This window comes from Anolis sagrei, chromosome 9, assembly GCF_037176765.1.
Source record: "Anolis sagrei isolate rAnoSag1 chromosome 9, rAnoSag1.mat, whole genome shotgun sequence".
NCBI classification, from domain to species: domain Eukaryota; kingdom Metazoa; phylum Chordata; class Lepidosauria; order Squamata; family Dactyloidae; genus Anolis; species Anolis sagrei.
The window spans coordinates 23,348,261-23,368,802 of NC_090029.1; the positions used below are offsets into that span (position 1 = coordinate 23,348,261).

General features: G+C 44.4%; 1 protein-coding gene across 1 annotated transcript in view; it reads right to left on the bottom strand.

The window, feature by feature from the left end:
• Nucleotides 1–20,542, bottom strand: part of SPG11 (SPG11 vesicle trafficking associated, spatacsin) — a 48,009-nt gene continuing 27,467 nt past the window's right edge. The window contains exons 22-40 of the mRNA XM_060755410.2: nt 17,512–17,717; nt 16,341–16,449; nt 15,542–15,701; nt 15,116–15,382; nt 12,603–12,803; nt 11,576–11,683; nt 11,036–11,198; nt 9,833–10,047; nt 8,126–8,885; nt 7,796–7,941; nt 7,494–7,698; nt 6,478–6,615; nt 5,548–5,681; nt 4,797–4,904; nt 4,481–4,649; nt 3,178–3,266; nt 2,937–3,092; nt 2,695–2,846; nt 1–559 (exon numbers count right to left, since the gene is read on the bottom strand). Coding sequence (XP_060611393.2) covers nt 379–559; nt 2,695–2,846; nt 2,937–3,092; nt 3,178–3,266; nt 4,481–4,649; nt 4,797–4,904; nt 5,548–5,681; nt 6,478–6,615; nt 7,494–7,698; nt 7,796–7,941; nt 8,126–8,885; nt 9,833–10,047; nt 11,036–11,198; nt 11,576–11,683; nt 12,603–12,803; nt 15,116–15,382; nt 15,542–15,701; nt 16,341–16,449; nt 17,512–17,717 — 3,667 coding nt within the window. The 3' untranslated portion in view covers nt 1–378. The remainder of the gene's footprint in view (nt 560–2,694; nt 2,847–2,936; nt 3,093–3,177; nt 3,267–4,480; nt 4,650–4,796; nt 4,905–5,547; nt 5,682–6,477; nt 6,616–7,493; nt 7,699–7,795; nt 7,942–8,125; nt 8,886–9,832; nt 10,048–11,035; nt 11,199–11,575; nt 11,684–12,602; nt 12,804–15,115; nt 15,383–15,541; nt 15,702–16,340; nt 16,450–17,511; nt 17,718–20,542) is intronic.

Consider the following 20,542-nt stretch of genomic DNA (forward strand, 5'->3'; position numbering starts at 1 on the left):
TCCTGCAAATGTTCTGTTTTAATAGGTCCATGATTAACACTGAACAAACACCAAGCAAGCCGTCCTTTTGTGTCTATATTTAGGTGTATTTGCACTGTGAGGGCAAAATACAGTTCCTGAAGATAAAGTGCACTACTCCTCCTTTTTGAAATACAGCTGCAGGCCTTCTTCCTTTTGGGGTTGCGCAAAAGGAGCTCCAATATGAAGACATACAAACATTGGTTTTCCCCAACTTGTTAATAAACCTCTTCCTTGCTGCTTACAGCAATCCATGAAATGGGGACGACCGCTGCAGCGTGATTGGTCTCTTTCAGACACTGAAAACCTCAGCAGCTCACCCAGCGGCTGCGTTCTAGTCCAGCTCTTCCACCCAGCAGCCTAGTTTGCCAGGAGGTCATTCAGGCAGCAGCCGGTCTGGGCGTCCTTGAGGAGCATGTTCACCACGTCATAGAACTGGTTGTCGTAGGCCAGCTTGTAGTAGACGTAGATGTCGTCGCAGTAGGTCAGCAGCCTTTTCAGGTTCCGCAGGGCTGCCTCACTGCCTGGGTGCTGCTTGGACCTGGAACGGAGGAGGTGCAACGTCAGCAAGGAGAAGCCTGCCTCATCACACAACGGCGGCGCAAGAAGGAAACATTCCAACAACATAGATAGTTGAAGGCTTTCCCAGCAAAAATCACTGGGGTATTGTGTGGTTTTCAGGCTGTCTGGCTGTCTTCTAGCAACATTTTCTTCTGACGTTTCACCTGCATCTGTGGCTGGCATCTTCAGAGGCTCTGATGATGGTAAAGCAAGTGGAGTATATCTAACTGTGGAACGCCCAGAATGGGAGAAAGAATCATTGTCTGTTAACCAAGCTAGATTTACAAGTGTTAAGTGGAATCTACACATGAGTATGTGAGTATGGCATCTGCATAGAAGTGGTGCGGCCTTTGTTCCCTTTGAATTGCTTACTGCCTTAGACATCCTTAGCAAGGGTGGTGTTCACTAGCCCTTGACTGCTTACTGCCTGGAGACCTCCTGTGCCTGGGTGGTGTTCATTAGTTACTGTCTTGATCTTGGTGCTTTTCAGTACTGGCTCTTATTTATTTATTTACTAGCCATACCTTGCCACGCATTGCTGTGGCCCAGTCTCTGTATATGTGTTTTGTGTGTGTGTATATGAGTATGTGTATGTTTGTGTATATGTGTATATATGTATGTTTGTGTATATATGTGGTTTTGCGCATGCGTTGTAACGTAATTTTTGTTTTTTGGCTTTTTAAGTTCCTTCTGCTGTTTTTTCCAGTGTTTTTATGAGTGATGGTCACTCATTGGCCTGAGAGGTGTATTGTGTCTAAATTTAGTGTCAATTCGTCCAGTGTTTTTTGAGTTATGTTAATCCCACAAACGAACATTGCACTTTTATTTATATAGGTCTATTTATTTATGGCATTTATATCCCACCCTTCTCATCCTGAAGAGGACTCAGGGCAGCTTACATATAATTGGCATTTTTCCATGCCCAAACAACAATAATTAAAAGCAATTAAACAACAAATTAAAACAACATATGTAAACATTAGATGACTATTGTGCATAGATCCAAAGTCAGATAGTCAAATAATCTTTCTCCCACCCTGAACGTCATTCCACAGATATAGGTATTCCACTTGCTTCTTCTATCATCAGATCCTCTGAAGATGTCAGCCACTGATGCAGGTGAAGTGTCAGGAGAAAATGCTGCTAGAACACATTGGCCGCACAGCCTGGAAACCACACAGCACCCCAGTTCCAACAATATGTCCACAGAACAGCTGCTTTCCTCCCTGTTGGCACACCTTTGTGGCAAAGGGCCCATGTTCTGGGGCCCTCCTAGGTGAAAGAGGCCCCTGACAGTGTGCCAATCTGAGGATCCATGTACCTGCCATATAAAATCCAGATTATCTGCTTTGAACTGGATTATATGATTCTACACTGCCATATAATCCAGTTCAAAGCAGATAAACTGTTTTTTACATGGCAGTGTAGATGGGGCCTAATTCGCACATAGCCTTTATTGACAAACAATAACAAAATCGCAGGCATATACAACAAGAGGAAGTCACAGATAAAAGCGGAATGCATACTTAAGCGTTTACTATTCTCATTTACAACAGTCTCACAAAAGAATGCATCAGAGTTGTTTAGAAAGTATGGGAGTTTATAATACACTTGCCATTGAGAACATTGTATTTCATCTGTATATTATATCTGTCAAGGGGGAAGCCCCCAGTGGCGCAGTGGGTTAAACCTGTGTGCCAGCAGGACTGAAGACCGACAGGTCACAGGTTCAAATCCGGGGAGAGTGTGGATGAGCTCCCTCTATAAGCTCCAGCTCCTCATGCGGGGACATGAGAGAAGCCTCCCACAAGGATGATAAAACATCAAAAAACATCCGGGCGCCCCCTGGGCAACGTCCTTGCAGACGGCCAATTCTCTCACACCAGAAGCGACTTGCAGATTCCCAAGTCGCTCCTGACATGACAAAAAAAATTGTCAAGGGTACTTTGTACTTTTCCTACAAGGAAGAAGGGGATTGGACTAGATGGCTCATGTGGTGTCTTCTGATCTTATGATTTTAGGGCATGCAAACAAAGAAAATGGGAAATGTTTCAACAGAAACCAAACCATGTTTTTATATCTCCCATCTCAAAGAGCTAATGCCACCTGACTCACTTGCAGGCGATCTCCTCAATGGTGCTGGCCTTAAGCAGTCCCCGCTGCTTGTACTCTGCCAGGTAGTTGAAGTCGCCCTTCAGGATCACATGCTGACAGAGGACCTCTGCCCAATCGGGAACGAAGTCATAGGCCTCAGCCACAATGGCCGCCTGCAGGAGACGAATCCCGGCATGGAGTCAGCCTGGGGAGGGATCTGAATGGCCAATCCTTGGCAGAAGACAGGAGATCCCCTCACTCACCTGGTAGAACCTGGGCAGGGCCATGATGCACTCCAGCAGGCTCTTCCTCCTCAGGTTGATCAGCTTGGTGCTCTGGCCGGTGTTGAGGAAGTGCAGCTGCAGCGTAATGAGTTTGGTCAGGCGGCTGCAGCGCAAGGACTGGCGCACACAGAAGTCCTGAAGCAAGACGGAGAAAGAAAAGAGTTAAAAAGGAGAAACAAGGACCCATGAAGTTGGAACACTCCAATTCCCCCAGATTTACCTTGGAATAACTTTCAGCAGCATCGATGAAGAGCGTCAGGGCTTTCATCAGGAGCTTCTTCAGGCCTGGCACGTTCTGGAGGCACTCCTCTGGAAAGGAGAGGCAGAGAGAGGGGGCCGATGGGGTGGAAGGCCTTGGAAGGGCACGAAGCTGCCATCCCTAAGCCTAAGGGCCCAATCCAGAGGTAAGAGGAGGCAGTCAGCAGGGATGACTTGGGCACAAGCATGCATTCCCTCATGGCAAGCTTTGTGGAGATTATCAACAGCCACCCCATCTTTTTAGGCCAACAACTGGGGCAACGCAATGGGACAACTGCCAGAGAGGATTGGCAACTCATAAAAGATCATGGGGGACAATGCCTGGCTCGACAGAAGGACTTGTGAAAAAGATCTTGGATGTGATGCAGCAGTTTAAAAAGCCAATGGGATTTTGGCCTGCATATACAGGAGTCTAGTGCCTAGATCCAGGGAAGTCCTGCTCCCCCTCTATTCTGCTTTGGTCAGACCACACCTGGAATCACACTGTGTCCAATTCTGGGCACCACCTTTGAAGGGAACTGGAATGTGTCCAGAGGAGAGTGACTCAAAGGATCAAGGGTCTGGAGAACAAACCTTATGAGGAGCGGCTTAAAGAGCTGGACATGTTTAGCCTGCAGAAGAGAAGGCTGAGAGGAGACATAAGGGTCATGGATCAAGAGGTGAGGGGAAGTCATCGGGAGAAGGAAGCAAGCTTGTTTACTGCTGCGCTGGAGACTAGGACGCAATGGAATAATAGCTTCCGACTATAGGAAAGGAAATTCCACCTGAACATGAGGAAGAACATCCTGTGAGAGCTGTTCACCAGTGAAACTCTCTGTCCTGGAGTGTGGTGGAGGCTCCTTCTTTGGAAGCTTTTAAACAGAGGCTGGATGGCCATCTGTCGGGGGTGCATTCAATGTGATTTTCCTGCTTCTTGGAAGAAAGGGGTTGGATTGTATGGTCCATGAGGTCTTTTCCAACTTCAGGAGTCTATGATTCTATAAACTTTCCCCACAAGCTGAGCAGAAGGAAAAGCTGGGACCCCAAAGCTAAGTAAATCCCCATTTTGGACAAGGTTTGGTGGATTCCCATGCAGATGCTCAGACATATGTGCCCCTTCTGCATCAGCATCACACTCCCCAAACCCAGTTTCCCTCTTGGAAGCAGACGTTCTGCTACACAGGAGGAGGAGACCTCCCTTCTCATCATTCTGCTATTTCTCCCATCTGCTGCAGTCAAAGCCCCTCCCGATTATCCATTTTCCATTGCGGCCCAGAGGGTCTCACCCCAGGGCTGAGACTCAATGAGCTTCAGCTGGATGTGGGCCGCTGCCTCGTGGTTCTCCCCAATCTCCCGGCACATGCTGAAGCAGAGCGCGATCATGTTGTGCTTCTCGCTGTCTCCGGGGCGGCAGCGCTTGATGTAGTCCAGCAGCGCCGTCTTGAGGGTCCCGCTCTGCAAAGCAGATGGTGGCAGCAGGGTGTTAGGAAAGCAAGTGGGGGCTTCTAAAAAGACAAAATGCCCCTGACCGCCCTTTGGGTGCCCTTGATGGAAGGGCTAGAAGAGACCAAGGAAGAGGGGGTCGGCCCCCGTTGTACGCACCGGATCCAGCTTTTTCCTCATCAGCACCTCAAAGTGATGCTTGTCATGTAGCAGGTCAAAGATGTAGGTCATCTCATTGTACCTGCCGATGCCGGTGAGGAGACGGACCTTGGAGGAAGGAAGGAACAGCCCTGGCGTCAGGAAAAGCCCCACAAACACGGATGGGAAGGAAAGAGCCATCTGTCTGGAGGGCTTTGATTGTGCTTTCCTTGCATAGCAGAAGGGAATTGAACTAGGCGGCCCATTGGGTCTCCTCCAACTCTATTACTTTATGTAATGAAATTTTAGAAATGTTCTGTTCCTGGTTTGAAAGTGTTATTTCCTATTTAATTGTGCGATCCTTACTTTAAAAGTTGTTATGCTCCATAAACTTCCTTTTTTGTGGCTGCATTTTTTGTTGAGACAGTCATTGAAAAACTAAAGCAAAATGTGCTACAGGATGTCCCACAAAATTAAGTTTTTGCAGCATAATGAACCTTTTCCATGTTTTTGATAGAACCAATTAGGTAAAATGGTAAAATATCCGGGCGTCTCCTGCAGGAGACTAATTCTCTCCACACACCAGAAGCGACTTGCAATTTCTCAAGTCGCTCCTGACACACAAAAAGAGCCACTGTGGGGAGAAGATTTCCGTGCAGGCCTTCATAACCTCTTGAATGTCATCTGGGCTGCAGAGAGATGCTGGGGGGAAGCAGGACAATGGTTGGCAAGAGGGGTCTGCACACAAGGCATTTTGGGGTCAGCCACTTACCACGAGACCGTACTCTTCGCTAGGCGCCAAGTGTTCCTCGGTGAGCAGCCTTGCAGCCTGGAGGACGCGCGTGATCCCTTCCATGTGGCAGGTCAAGCTGAAGCAGTTGTGGGCCAGGATCAGGAGCTCTGTGGCTGAGGAAGGAGAGGAGGAGGAGGCCCCACCAGTCATCCCACAGAAATGCAAAGCAAAAAAAAAAACTGGCCTGGAATGGACCCTCATCTGCCCAATGGGAACAGTGTCATGAACCCCTCTGAGATACCAAAGGACTCAGTTGCAAGTATGGGAATAGCTAGATAGAAGAATAGGACCCCTTTCCCTGTGACTGTTTACATCATAGGGAAGTGCAGCAGCCACCCCGTAAACTCAAACTGGCCCCATGGAGAACTGCAGGCCTCCCCATCCAGCTCCAACTACCCACAATTACAGTGGCACACATAGGAAGTAAAAGGTAGGAAAGGGCACAAGGAGGTTCCTCTGGCCAAACCCTCCCCATATTTTGCTTGGAAGAGACATCCTATGGACTTGGGTCATTCCTCACAAGAGACCACTTTGTGGAAGATTCCATAACACTATGAAACAAAATTGGATATTTTTTTTCTGTTCCTAGTTTCAAAGGGTTATTTCCTGTTTAATTGTGTGGTCCTTCCTTTGAAAATAGTTGTTCTACTCCAGAAACTTCATTTTTGTGGCTTCCACAAACTAGGTTGAAGTGGTTGAGACTCAATGATGACATATTCATTGAAACACTATAGCTAAATGTCCCTCCCACAAAAACAAAGTTTTTGCAGTTTAATAAACTTTCCCCATGTTTTGATGATAGAACCAATTAGGGAATGACACTGATAACCCAGGAACAAAATTTATAATGTTACATAGTGTAATAGCAGGGCCGCCCCATGGTCCCCTCCCTTGTCCTCCTCCACTTACTGCAGGCGAGCTCCCCGGGTGGCACTAGTGCAATTTTATCCAGAAGCTTCATGCCAACCAGAGTGCGGTCTGGGCAGAGTTTGGCCAGTTGCAGGAAGGTCTTGCTCTCCTCTGCGGGATTCAAGACTTGTTTTTGACCTGGACAGAGAGACAAGACTGTGAGTGAAGAGCATCCTGTTCCATTCCAGTTCCGGGAATGCTTTCATCGCCCGCCTGCGCCTGAGAAAGCAGTTCCACTTTCATACCAAGACCATCTTCCGCAGGACAGAAATGCCAGCTCAACATGGCTGGAACAAACATGTCAGAAATATTAAAAATTAACTAGGTATTTTTAATTAAAAAAATGTGAGTCAAGCACTGAAAGGGTTAAATGGATGCAATGACTCAGCAAAAGCTGCCGTTCTATATAAACAGGTATGCCTGTAGCTTAGTAGCCTTCAGTCTGAGGTAAACCTCAGTGGGAGAAAGGTCTCAGTCTGTGAGAAGGCCTCACAGTGTGAGGTAGGCCTTAGTCTGTGAGAGAAGCCTCAGTGTGAGGTAGGCCTTAGTCTATGAGAAGGCTAAGTGTGAGAAGGCCTGGTGTGAGAAGCTCCAGGTTGAAGGCCTCATGGTAAAGCTCCAGTATAAAGGCGGCTGTGTGTAAAAGGCTACAATGTGAAGCTCCAGAATAAGTTTGTTGTGAGAGGAAGATCTGTGAGAGCGAAGCTGTTTATCTGCATGAGGAAGAATCCCAGAATGGAAGCAAAGAAGGAAGAATAAAACACTTTATTTGTGTTGTGGAAATCTTGTTCTTGTAAATAGTATAACTATATTATTTTGCGACAAAGAAAAGCCTCCTATGGAAGAGATAACATTGGTCTGTGTGTTTTTGTTCTTTTTATCACTTTCGGCTACTGCTGCTGAGTCACGCTGCTTCTGAGAAGTTACTCTGCTGTACGTTTATGGGGAGGGTCTTTTGTTAATAAGCCCACTCACCCAGCAAGAAATAATCACATCAAGACAAACTGCAGGCTTACTAATGTCTTTCTGCAGCGAAGGTGCCAGTAGCTCCCGCAGGACCTCCTCTGCCACGAGCGCTGCCACATCCTCCGCCTTCAGCCCCTGGGCGCTGATGAAGGCCTGGGCCCTGCGGCACCGGTCCAACCGCTGAGAGGACAGGATCATGCGCAGGAGCCTCTCGGGATCGTGAGAGGAGATGTCGCTGAAGGTACAGCCCAGCTCCTGAAGAGAAGGAGGGGAGAGTGCTACTCATCAGTTACAAAAGCAGAGAGCCAACCCATGCCTACTTCCTGCCTCCTTTCTCCCATCACATGCGCACCTTGGCAAGTTCGTAGAGGCATTGGACCTGCCGGCAGTAGTTCCGCCCATGGACGCTTTCGGCTGTCAGCGCCTGCAGGCCTGCCGCGACTGCACCGCCTTCCACATTCGAGGTCCCCGCAAAGGACCAGCTCTCCAGGCTGGAGGCTGAAAGCAAAATGAAGGGAATGAGGCTGGATGGAGGTGCCCCACTGGCTGGAACAGGCCTCCAACACCGACAGAAGAAGAGCAAGAGCAGGCAGGACAGGGAAGAGCAAATCAGGTCGGTGCTATCCACCCGACACACACCAAAGAGAGAAGCTGGATCTCAGGAGAGGAATCTATTACTTACTGCTCTGTGGCCGGTTTTTCTGGGCTGCCTCCATCTCCTCCTTGCTTTCTCCCTTCTCTAGCGCTCCAAGGATCTCCTGGATCTCTGGGTGGAACCAGTCCTGGGGGCCTTCCTCGGAAGCCAGAGCGCGGCAGTGGAGGACAATCGCCACGTCCCTGCTGTAGAAGCCAAAGTAGCGGCAGACGCGGCTGGCCTCGTGCACGGAGCCCTCGTCCAGTAGTCGGCCGATAAGGAAGTCCAGCGCCTGCCTTTCCTCCCCCAGAACTGGGTCAGGAGAGGCTCCCGGGAGAGGCAGGCCCTCCAGCCGGAGGTATGCTGGAGCGTTCAAAGCGGCCATCTTGGAGAAGGAGAACTCCCTGGCCAAGGAGCCAAAGGACAGCTCACCAGTGGCCAAAACTGGGGTGGAAAAGGTGTCATCCGGTGCCTGCCCCACGCTCCGCCTCAAGGCCTGCTGGGAGACACAGCAGAGCCAGATCTCCTTCTCGATGCGCTCTAGGCCATCGAGCGGAATGGGGTCACCCCTGGCCAACCAGTGACCGGCCAGGGTCAGCAGGAGCTGCCTCTCCAGCAGGACGCAGCACTGCTCGCCCTCGGAGGACTCCACCACGCTGTCAGCCTGCGCCAGGAAGAAGCCGGATGCAGCCTCGGTAGAGATGGCATTCTGCACGTAGTTCTCGTGGCATTTCTTCCAGAACTCGGCCCTCGTCCGCTCCTGGGCCCAGTGGCCAATCTGTTTGAGATGCTCAATGCTCTGGAAGGCCTGCAAAGCACACAGAGAGAGGTAAAAGGGCTGCCAAAAAAACTACTAGATTGAATAACTCAGAAATGCAGCACAGGGGTTATTAAGGAAGGGAAGGACATCTTTACATTTACTCCCTCTCAAAAGGGGGCAATTTGGGACCCCCTTGGCTTCTGAATCTCCTTCTTTTCCCTTGCCTCTCACTTCCTACTTGGCACTCATTTTTGTGCATAAAACAGTACAGGACGGCAACACGATCCCTGGGATGGCTGCCAGCAGACACAAATAATGCAATTCGCCACATAATAGTCGCCACCACATAATGGTTGCACCCCCTTTTGTGGCTTCAAAAATAGGCTTCCATCCTTTCTTTTTTTCATATAATGGTCACAGAGCCGTTGAGCCTGATCCTGCCTTCTTTCCTTCTCTGAATGCAATCCAGTTTTTAAAAAACTGAAATGGAGATCTCCAGATCTCAGATATTCCTTCCTATCTGCAAAGAGCTCCATTTCAGATTTTGTGAACTACCTTGCCTTCAGAGAAAAAAGGGAGGGAGGGAGGGAAAGGGAATCTTCCTTCCTCCTTTCTCTGAGGCCTTAAGACAGTTTAAAAAACAAAATAAAAATGGAGCGGTTGGTTTGAGGCTGGATCCTCCCTCTTCTTTCTCAGAAGTAAGGCACTTTATAAATAAAAACAGAAACCAGAGAAACAAAGACAAATTTCTTTTCCTCACATAATAGTCGCATCCCCTTTTTATTTTAAAAAGGGGGAAAAGTGCAACTTTTATGTGGTGAAATATAGTACTTATGTTAAAGAGAGCTTTTCATCGAGAAATCATTCTAAAATGACGCAAAGTAAAGCAAGATTCAACGACAGCAAGTAGTTCAAAGGCAAGGTGATGGAGATGTGTGAGAGGAGGCTGTGTCCTGACACAACCACGTTGGAAAGAGGAACATGGCTGAGCGCACCTCCTGGATGACCACATTGTCCACAGGAAGCCCCGCCAGCTCTGCCACACTCCGCGCCACGGAAAAAGCACTCCTCTCCTGCAGCTGCTCCAGAATCCTCCTGCATTCCTTCTGGAAGTTCTCAGGGGAGAAACTGTGGAGAAGGGCACGGTCCATGGAGACGGGGGAGCCCCTCAAGACGTCACTCAGGGTGCACAGCTTCCTCATGTCGGGTCCTGAGTCCAGAAAAAGAGGACAAAATCCCATTTGAAAAGGCAGATTTGCAGAGAAGAGGTTCCCTGACATTAAGTTGAGTCGTGTCATCTTCATTTCTAAGCCGAAGAGCCGGCGTTGTCCGTAGACACCTCCAAGGTCATGTGGCCGAAATGACTGCATGGAGTGCTGTTACCTTCCCGTTAGAGCGCTCTTCTCACCCTGAAGGGGACTCAGGGCGGAGCACAACATATAAGCAGCAAACATTCAATAGAGTGTGCATACGTAGTGGGCATAAATAGTGTGCACATATATAAACATTAAAAAATTTAAATCATTTATCTCAACATTAACTCCACTATTTAAACCATGAACATGAACAATATCCAGCTACCAGTATTAAAAAACTCCAAAATCAGGACAGTAAATTAAAAAAAAAAACCACTCAGAAAACAGGGGAATTCCAGACAGGAAACAATCAGGGCCAGCTAACACCTCCCAACAAAGGATCCCGAGGCAGGAATCTGCAAGGCCATTCAATGCTAATCAAGGTGGCCAACTGCAACATTCACCCTTTGCCTTGAGCATACAAGAGTTCTTTCTTCCACCCTGGACCTTCCACATATATATAAACCACACTTGCCTAGTTTCCAACAGACCTCACAACCTCTGATGATGCCTGTCATAAATTTGGGTGAAATATCAGGAGAGAATGATTCTCGAACATGGCCATGCAGCCCGGAAAACTCACAGCAACCCACCCTGGAATCATTCTCTTGAGATTCCAGGATGGCACAAAAATATCTTAAGGGGATTCTGTTATGCCTAAATGCAGAATTCATTGAGAAGATAAACTCTTTGTTGCTCAGGCCTCGCACTTATGGGGTTCCACAGACAGAACGCTGAAAAACTGGGAACAAATGAATTCAAAAAGATGCATCTAGCAACAGGTCCAGGAAACCTCAGTAAGGAAAGAGAAAGAGAAAAAAAGAGAAAAAAAGCCATCCTTACCGTGAGGAAAAACCGTGTTGGCATCAGCAAAAAGCCGGAGGAGTTTCCCCAGTTCGTACTCGGTCCTGCACTGCTGCAGCATCAGTCCAAAGAGGAACGAGGCCTGCGACTCCAACCACGGCACTGGCAGTGGGGCATCTGGCTGCAAAGGGGCAGCTCGAAGCTGTGGGAGAAGAAAGCAAGTTTTACAAGGTCTATGTTTTTATTTGCAATTTGCCCCAGAATTCTCTTGCTTTTTTACTGGACCATTTAAAATATAAATAAGCAAGGCTCTGAAAAGTTCTGAAAAGATCCTTCTCCTTCCTCAATTTAGCTACCAAGAAGCCGACGGAGGCTTAGGAAACGAACTGTCACTCCACCATTCCTTCTACTTCTTTACGCAAACCTTTCCCTGAGAAAAGTTGGCGTCTGCCTTTGGGATCGTCCAAGGGATACTCTCTTCCATGGGCCAGGAGAAAACAGACACCCGAAGCAACTGGGCTTCCTAAATCTGAAGGTTGTGGGGTCCCTTTACTCAGGATGAACCACCTCCTGTCTTACCTCCGAAAGCCTGGCTTGAAACGCAAGGAGCTTGGCTTGGGCTTCGCTGTAATTTTTGTAGTCCATGCATAACTCATACACTTCGAGCACCGTCTTCAGAGGGGAATCCTTAATACAGAAACATCCCAAGTTGGCTGCATGATTGTTTTATTTTAGCATGGATAATAATAATAATAATAATAATAATAATAGTTGTTGTTGTTGTTTCCAAAGTGTACACATTATAACATAACCATTGGTGTATAAAAGCCACCAATTAACAGTAGCAAATTTACACTTGTGCCAGCAGGATTGAAGACCGACAGGTCGCAGGTTTGAATCCGGGAAGAGCACGGATGAGCTCCCTCTGTCAACTCCAGTTCCTCATGCAAGGACATGAGAGAAGCCTCCCACAAAGATGGTAAAACATCAAAACATTCAGGCATCCCCTGGGCAACGTCCTACACCAGAAGTAAACAGAGGCTTAATGGCCATTTGTCGGGGGTGCTTTGAATACAATTTTCCTGCTTCTTGGCAGGGGGTTGGACTGGATAGCCCATGAAGTCTCTTCGAACTCTATGATTCTAAGTGACTTGCAGTTTCGCAAGTCACTTCTGGCATAAAAAAAATTACAAGAATATTTTCTGATCCTATACCGAGATAACAGTCTTACAATAGTTTGTCCTATCAAGCAGTGTATCTTTATATATGTATAAATTTTACGTAAAGTATTTAAAGGTGACTTAATTGTACAGCATTGATCATAATCTTGATTTTCCTTCTGTCAATGTAGGTTTTTTAACAGCTGCCCAAGATGAATGGGCTTTCTGACAGACCCATCACGTTCCACTGCTGCTCCCAAGTCCTGCTGCACAAAGGACTGAGGCAGGCCTTTCAATTTGAGTGAACTAAGTGGATATCTGTTTGCGGGGGAGGGGGGGGGCTTCATTCAGTCCCATTGGGAACAATTGCGAAAGATCCTAGAAGTACTCCTAAAAGCCAGCAGCAGAGCCTCCGTCCCTGCCACACCTCAGCTGATGGAGATTACCTTCAGGAAGAACTGGAAGCCATGGAGAAGTGTCCGACTCTTGCACCTCCTTAGAAGCATCTGCCACAGAGCAGACAAGTCCATAAGATCCCACTGGCGGTCGTCAAGGCGGCCTTCTATGTGGTCTGTTACTTCGGCCATGGTGGAGCAGTCCAAGGATGTTATGATCCAAACACAGAGACAATGAATAACGGGGGCATCCTGCCAAGGCGAGAACCCATGGGCACACACACAGAGAAAGAGAGGGTTAGTTCAGACTACACTAACAAACTTTGGAAAATATTCTGTTCCTGGTTTGAAAGTGATATTTCCTGTTTAATTGTGCGGTCCTGACTTTGAAAGTAGTTGCTGTATTCCAGAAACTTTGTTTTTGTGGCTGCCACAAACTGTGTTGAATTGGGTGAGACTTGATGATGGGATATTCATTGCAAAAGTAGAGCAAAATGTGCTATAGAAGGACATCTTGCAAAACAAAGTTTTTGCAGTTTAATACATTTTTCCTACATTTTTATTTTATTTAAACCACTAGCCGTCCCCTGCCACGCGTTGCTGTGGCCCACATGGGGGTTCTGTGTGGGAGGTTTAGCCCAATTCTATCGTTGGTGGGGTTCAGAATGCTCTGTGATTGTAGGTGAACTATTAATCCCAGCAACTACAACTCCCAAATGTCAAGATTCTATTTTCCCCAAACTCCACCAGTGTTCTCATTTGGGCATATTGAATATTCGTGTGTAGAGTTTGGTCCAGATCCATCATAGTTTGAGTCCCCAGTGATCTCTGGATGTAGATGAACTACAACTCCAAAACCAAAGGACACTGCCCACCAAACCCTTCCAGTATTTTTTGTTGGTCATGGGAGAACTGTGTGCCAAGTTTGGATCAATTCCATCGTCGGTGGATGTTCAGAATGCTTTTTGATTGTAGGTGAACTATAAATCCCAGCAACTACAACTCCCAAATGACAAAATCAATTTTTGAGTGAATGACATACATTGGGTTGTGTCCAAATTTAGTGTCAATTTGTCCAGTGGCTTTTGAGTTCTGTTAATCCCACAAACGAACATTACATTTTTATTTATATAGATTGATTATAAAATAAAAATAGAAAAATAAAAAATAGAAAAATACAAGGAATTATAATTGAAAATAATAACAAAATGGTATAGAACACCAATTCAGCTGGCACATATGATTCAGGGATTAATTCCCAAATGTTGGCATTGTGGAAGTTGGGAGGCATGGTATTCACATCTATGGTGGGAGTGTGAAGAGATACAAAAATTCTGGAGTCAAATTCTAATCCAGGTAGAATTACATACTAAAATAAAATTTGATATAAATATGCAAGTTTTGTTAATAGGAATATATGGTGACAGAAGAGTTAAGGACCAAGACCAAGAATTAATGGTGATGATGTTTAGAGCTGCACATGCAGTAATAGCTTGGGGTTGGAAAGAGAAAAAAAAAGAAATGGATACTTGAAAATGGTATGAATATGTGTGGGACCAAATACAATTGGATATTATGGACATAATAAGAAGCAAAAAAACATGGTCAGAGAAACAGAAGAAAATTAAAGAAATGTGGAAATGGTATGAATTGAAAATGGTATGAATATGTGTGGGACCAAATACAATTGAAAATGGTATGAATATGTGTGGGACCAAATACAATTGGATATTATGGACATAATAAGAAGCAAAAAAACATGGTCAGAGAAACAGAAGAAAATTAAAGAAATGTGGACTCCATTTAAAAGATGGTTACAGGTCACTAAACCAGATAATGAAAGATGGAAGAAAAAATTGGATAGAATCAAAAGAAGGCTCATATAATGGGGGAAAAAGGATTATATTGTCAACAGGGCCTTCTCGGCTGTGGCCCCCCGCCTATGGAATACACTCCCAAATGAGGTAAGATCCGCTCCCTCCTTCCTGGCTTTTAGGGAAAAAAAAATCATGATTCTGGGACCAGGTCTTCGGACAGTAGATGTATGTAGCATTTTAGAGGGACATTGACTGGAACGGCGTTTCAACTGACGAGACTGTTTTATTGTTTTAATGTTTGTTGATGTATTGTTTTAATTGTGATTTATATTTAATTGTGGTTTTACTATTGTGATTGTTTGTATTGGAATCGTATCGGTGCCCAACGTAAGGGATTGAATCTTGCCATTATTTATATGTAAACCGCTTTGAGTCCCCCCAAGGGTGAGAAAGGTGGTATATCAATACTGTAAATAAATAAATAAACAGGGAAGAGGGAGGGGGTGGGAGTGGGGAGGGAGAAGGGAATGATAAAGGACAAAATGCATAGCAATTATGGTTATGTATAATTGTTTTATAAGAATAATAAAACATTTTATAAAAAGAATAAAATTTTCCTTGGTGGCTGTTAGGAATTCTGGAAGTTAAAGTCCAAAACACCTTTTAAAGTTTGCCCAAGCCTGCTCTAGAGTGTCAGAGTAAGACCCAATGGCATATGGCACTGCCTTATCAAGAAGGAAAACGTACCTGAAAACATGCAGCTAGCATACTCAGGACTGGCGCATGGTGCTCCACCGCTTCGCCTAGAAGGTAGCGCCAGGGCTGCGTCTGTTCCTGGCACCGCAGCAAAATGTGGAAGAGCTCCCCCGAGCTCGGCTTGGGCTCCTGCTTGAGCGGGTTGGTGCTGGTCCCTTGGTCTCTCAGGCGAGGACCGTCTGAGGACTGTGGAGCCTCCAGGGCCAGACGCATGTGATCCTGCAGAGGATGGGGGAACTCCCCTAGGAGGGGGGCGACCTGGAGGTGGGGAAGAACCCATAGGTGTCTAGGCCCAACAATTTAAGAGGGATATTGACTCTAAGATGAAGGTGAATCAAAGCAGAATTGTTTGACACAACTTCCCTTGATTTGGACACTAAGTAGGACCAATATTGTCCCACCCAAATGGCTCCTCACCTCACTTGGAGAGTAGCTGTACATTTGAGCCTCAATGAGAAACTGCAGCCACTCATTGGCTCTGGCGCACACTTTCAGGTACGATGTGCTCAGCTTGATTTCATGAAGCCTGCAGAACTGTATTACCAAAGACCACTGCTCTCTGGCCTCACTGGACGTCCTGCAAAGGAAAGCTGCATTCAAAACACTTATAAAGGTTTTCCCTTGATATTAAGTCCAGTCATGTTCACTTATGGTCACTAGCAACAACTCATGGTTTCCAATGGCAGTTTGTTATCTGCAGCCTCACTGGAGACAGCCACAGTAATTGACCACAAGAAGCAGCAAGAGGTGTCATTCACCTCTCTCTAGAATCATAGTTGGGAGGGAGCACCAAAGGCTATCCAGTCCTTCCTCTTCTGCCAGGCAGCAAAAGCACAACGTATCCCGGACTGATGGCCATCCAGCCTCTGTTTAAAACCCTCTCCTGAGGCAGAGAGTTCCACTACTGAAGCTGTACATGGTCACTTTACCCCAGTCAGGAGGTTCTTCCTATTTAATGTTCCGGTGGGATCTCCTTCCCTGTCATTTGAACCCATGGCTCCATTGAGTACTAATTCCAGGGCAGCAGGAACAAAACTTGTCCCTTCTCAACATGGCATCCTTTCCAAATATGTAAACATGGCTATCAGCCTTCTCTTCTTGACCCAGATCTTTAGGTTGCTACTCCTGAGAGGGATTCATGGTTTCCAGACCTTTGACTTTTTTAATTCTTGTGCTATGAGTCTAACTTTCTGGCAAGCTCTAGTTGACAACTTACTTTCCTATCTCCTGGTGCTCAATTTTATCCCAGACCGCTTCCTCTAAGCACAGAAGGAGCTCCTCCGCTGCAGTCTTCTGTCCACTAGCCAGCTCCGCTAGCTTTTCAACTGCAAAGAGAAAGCATTTCAGTGCTGCTGTAACTCTATGTTGGTAGAACAAACATTTTGATAAACATTGAAAGTGGTCCTTTCTTCAAGCAGAGACCTACAACAGTTCTGACACCATTTGTTGTTGTTTCGTTTGTTGTTTTGCACAGAGGCTCCACACAAAGTACAAAAATAGTACAAGAATTTAAACGAGGGCCAGCTGGGCCAAGTGCGAGAAGTAAAAATTGTAAAATCTATAGGTGAGGTAGATAAAGTGCTGTATTTAGTGAGAGACTCGGGTGGGATAAACAATGTAGTTATTCTCAGCTGAAGGATGAGTCTGTTTCTGTGGATGGTATCTTCAGAGGACCTGATGGTAGTCAAGCAAATGGAGTATTTATTTACTTACTGTATTTGTATACCACCTTTCTCAGCCTGTAGGCGATTCAAGGTGGTGGTTAACAGGGCAAAATTCAATACTTACAATGTCATAGATACAATTAAAAACATAACATATAATAAAAACTAAATAGTATATATGCTTGCGGAATTTCCAGGGTGAGTTGAAAAACACCAGTATTGAAAAACACCAGAATCAAGACATAATTAATGAACGCCACCCAGACACAAGAGGGGAGCAATTGAGGGCCTGTGAACACCATCCAGATAAAGTATGTCTCCAGGAGGTAAACAATTCAAATGGAACTTCTAGGTAGATGCCCTCACTAATTGACTATGCTATCTTCATGGTTACTCACATACTAATGGGTGGGTTCAACAATTGCAAATCTAGCTTGCTAATTGCACCTTTCACACTAGTTTAACAGACAATGGTTCTCTCTCCCACCCTTGACATTATTCCACAGGTATATTATATACTCCATTTGCTTTATTACAATCAGGCCATCTGAAGATGCCAGCCACAGAAAGGAGAAAATGCTGCTAGAACACATGGGCCACACAGCCCACAAAACACACAACAACACCCCAGCAATTCCAGCCATGTGAAAGCCTTTGACAATACAACCACAAAATAAAAAGCTTGCATTCATTCCAAGATGAAAACAAGAGAGGAAGGGCTACCCAAGGACTGCCGGATGGAGTTGTGTTGAGGCTCCTCCCTTCTGGACATGAAGCTCAAGATGACCCCTGCTGCCTTGACGTCCACCCGGAGTTTGAGGCTCTCCAGCCCCAGCAGCTCCAGGAAGCAGGCGCAGGCTGCAGCAACTGAAGGGACGTAGAAGGAAGAGAGGGCCAAAGCATAGGCCTCAGCACCTGCTTGCTGGATCCTAACAAAAGAAAGAAAGAAAGAAAGAAAGAAAGAGACATAAGGAAGCAAAGAGAGACTGAAACCCAAGTGCCCAACTGAGCACATACTTGAAATCCCAGTCGTCATCATCATTATCATCATGTTTATTTACAACCCGCTTTTTTTCTCTGCAAGGAGACTCAAAGCAGCTTACATTAAAAACATTTCAACACAGTTTAAAAGCTACCAATAAACAAACATTAAAACAGAATTAAATATCATAACACTGGTATTTAAAAATTCAATTTATAGAAATACATTTTAATATGTGCATTTGGGGTGTCTTTACAACACTTATGTGTTTTAATTACCGTATATATTCAGTTATAAGCAGAGTTTTTCAGTCCTTTTTAAGGCTGAAAAAGCCCCCTTCAGCTTATACTCAAGTCAAAGTTATTTATCATTTTACTCTGTTATTATTTTTCTTACATTTACTATTTTACTCTATTTGTTACTACTATAATTATTATTACATTTACATTATTTTATCCTATTATTATTATTAATAATAATAATAATAATAAATAGAGTAAATAATAAATGTAATAATAATAGATTATTATTATTAATAATAATAATAATTATTATTATTATTATAATTATTATTATTATTATTACAAACAGAACAAGAAGAGTCCACAGAAAAATAAGATTGCTCAGCTGGCTGTTGTATTGGATCTCATGTCGGATACTTCCCAAGTGTCTAGGACTGTGTGATGTATCGGCGAATAATGCGTGCAGATCCCAGTAAGGTGGCGTTTTGTAGCTGGCAGATGGTAATCTTGTCAGCGCCAATTGTGTTTAAGTGCAGGCCAAGGTCTTTAGGCACTGCACCCAGTGTGCTGATCACCACTGGGACCACCTTTACTGGCTTGTGCCATTATTAAATTGATTATTTTAATCTATTATTATTACATTTATTATTTACTCTATTTATTATTATTATTATTATTACATTATTTTACTCTATTATTATTTTATTACATTTATTATTTTACTCTATTATTACTGATATTCGTACATTTCCATTATTTTTCTCTATTATTATTTTTAGTACATTATTATAATCTCTTTATTATTATTGGAAGGATATGTAAGCACATTGACATTAAAGGTTAGAATAATGGTTTAACCAGAGTTGGAGAGTCTTACTTTAAATTACAGCTTTATGTAAATATTCAAAAACATTTAGCCTACGGATGCCTCATTTAATGTAATTTTTGGTGTCTATTTTTATTTTGAAATTGAACACTAGATGTCGCATTTCCCACCCTCGGCTTATACTCAGTGGACATGTTTTCCCAGTTTTTTGTGGTAAAATTAGGTGCCTTGGCTTATATTTGGGTTGGCTTATACTCAAGGAAATACAGTATACTGTAACCCGCCTCAAGCCACAAGAAGAGGCAGAAAATAAATAAAGTATCATAAGATATTCAAACCTAAAAACTACAGCTACCCCTGACTTGATCTTGAAAACCTTCTTCTTTAAAAGCCTGACTGAATAAAAAATGTTTTATAATCTCTTGCTAATGTAAACTTGAGGCCTTGGTTCCATTTCTTCTGTGGTCTATGCTTTCAATACTGCAGCTGGTTTTCTGTTTATTTTATATCTTTACATCCGGTCCTTGCTAACTTTTTAGATCAGACCTTTACAAACTGTGCATCGCGACACGCTTGTGTGTCCGCTGCAGCATGTAGGTGTGTCGCGCAAACATTAACAAGAAGCCTCTCAATCTATGTGAAACAACAATAAGTCATATATGAAGTTTTGATGAGACAAACTTACATATGACTTATTAAAGATGGGCTGAAAAATGGGCTTAAGCCAACCTTAAAAATTGTGGCATACACACCGAGAGAGAACTGGGAAGCCCTGGCTTTTGAGTGCTCTAACTGGAGGTCAGCTGTGACCAGCAATGCTGCAGAATTTGAAGAGGCACAAATGGAGAAACGTGCCAAGAGGAAGGTGCATCAAACCAACCCTGACCAGGACCACCTTCCACTGCGGGAGAACATGTGGATCAAGAATAGGGCTCCATAGTCATCTATGGACCTACCACCAAGACCCTACACTGGAGGACTATCATCCTTAGTGTACGAGGGATTGCCTAATGATGATGAATTTCATGAGACATGATGTGCCCCCAGGCATTTCGTTATTGCAATTTAGGTACTCTAAAGGGTTGGCTTAATATCTGGTTTAGCAGTAACACTGGATGACTGTATTGCGAAATGATGCATGTCTTGGAAAGCTCTGCTTGTTTACAAATATGTAAAGAGATTAAACTATTCTCCTTTTAACTGGAAAACTGGTGATATTGGTCCAGTTTTAACTTAAAACGCTGCCTGTGTTTGTGATATACCGTATATACTCGAGTATAAGCTGACCCGAATATAAGCCAAGGCACCTAATTTTACCGCAAAAAACTGGGAAAACGTAGTGATTCAAGTATAAACCGAGAATGAGAAATGCAGCTGCTACATTAATTAAGGCATCAGTGGGTTAAATGTGTTTGAATATTTACATCAAATTGTAATTTAAGATAAGACTGTCCAACTCAGATTAAACAATTATTCTAGCCTTCTTCAATGTAAATGTGCTTATGTATCCTTCCAATAATAATCAAGAGAATAAAATAATAAACGTAATAAAATAATAACAGTGTAAAATAATGGAAATGTAACAATAACAGTAATAATGGAGTAAAATAATAACTGTAATGACAACAAAAATAAAGTGAAATAATAAATGTAATAATAACAATAATAATAAAGTTAAATTATAAATAATAATAATAATAATAA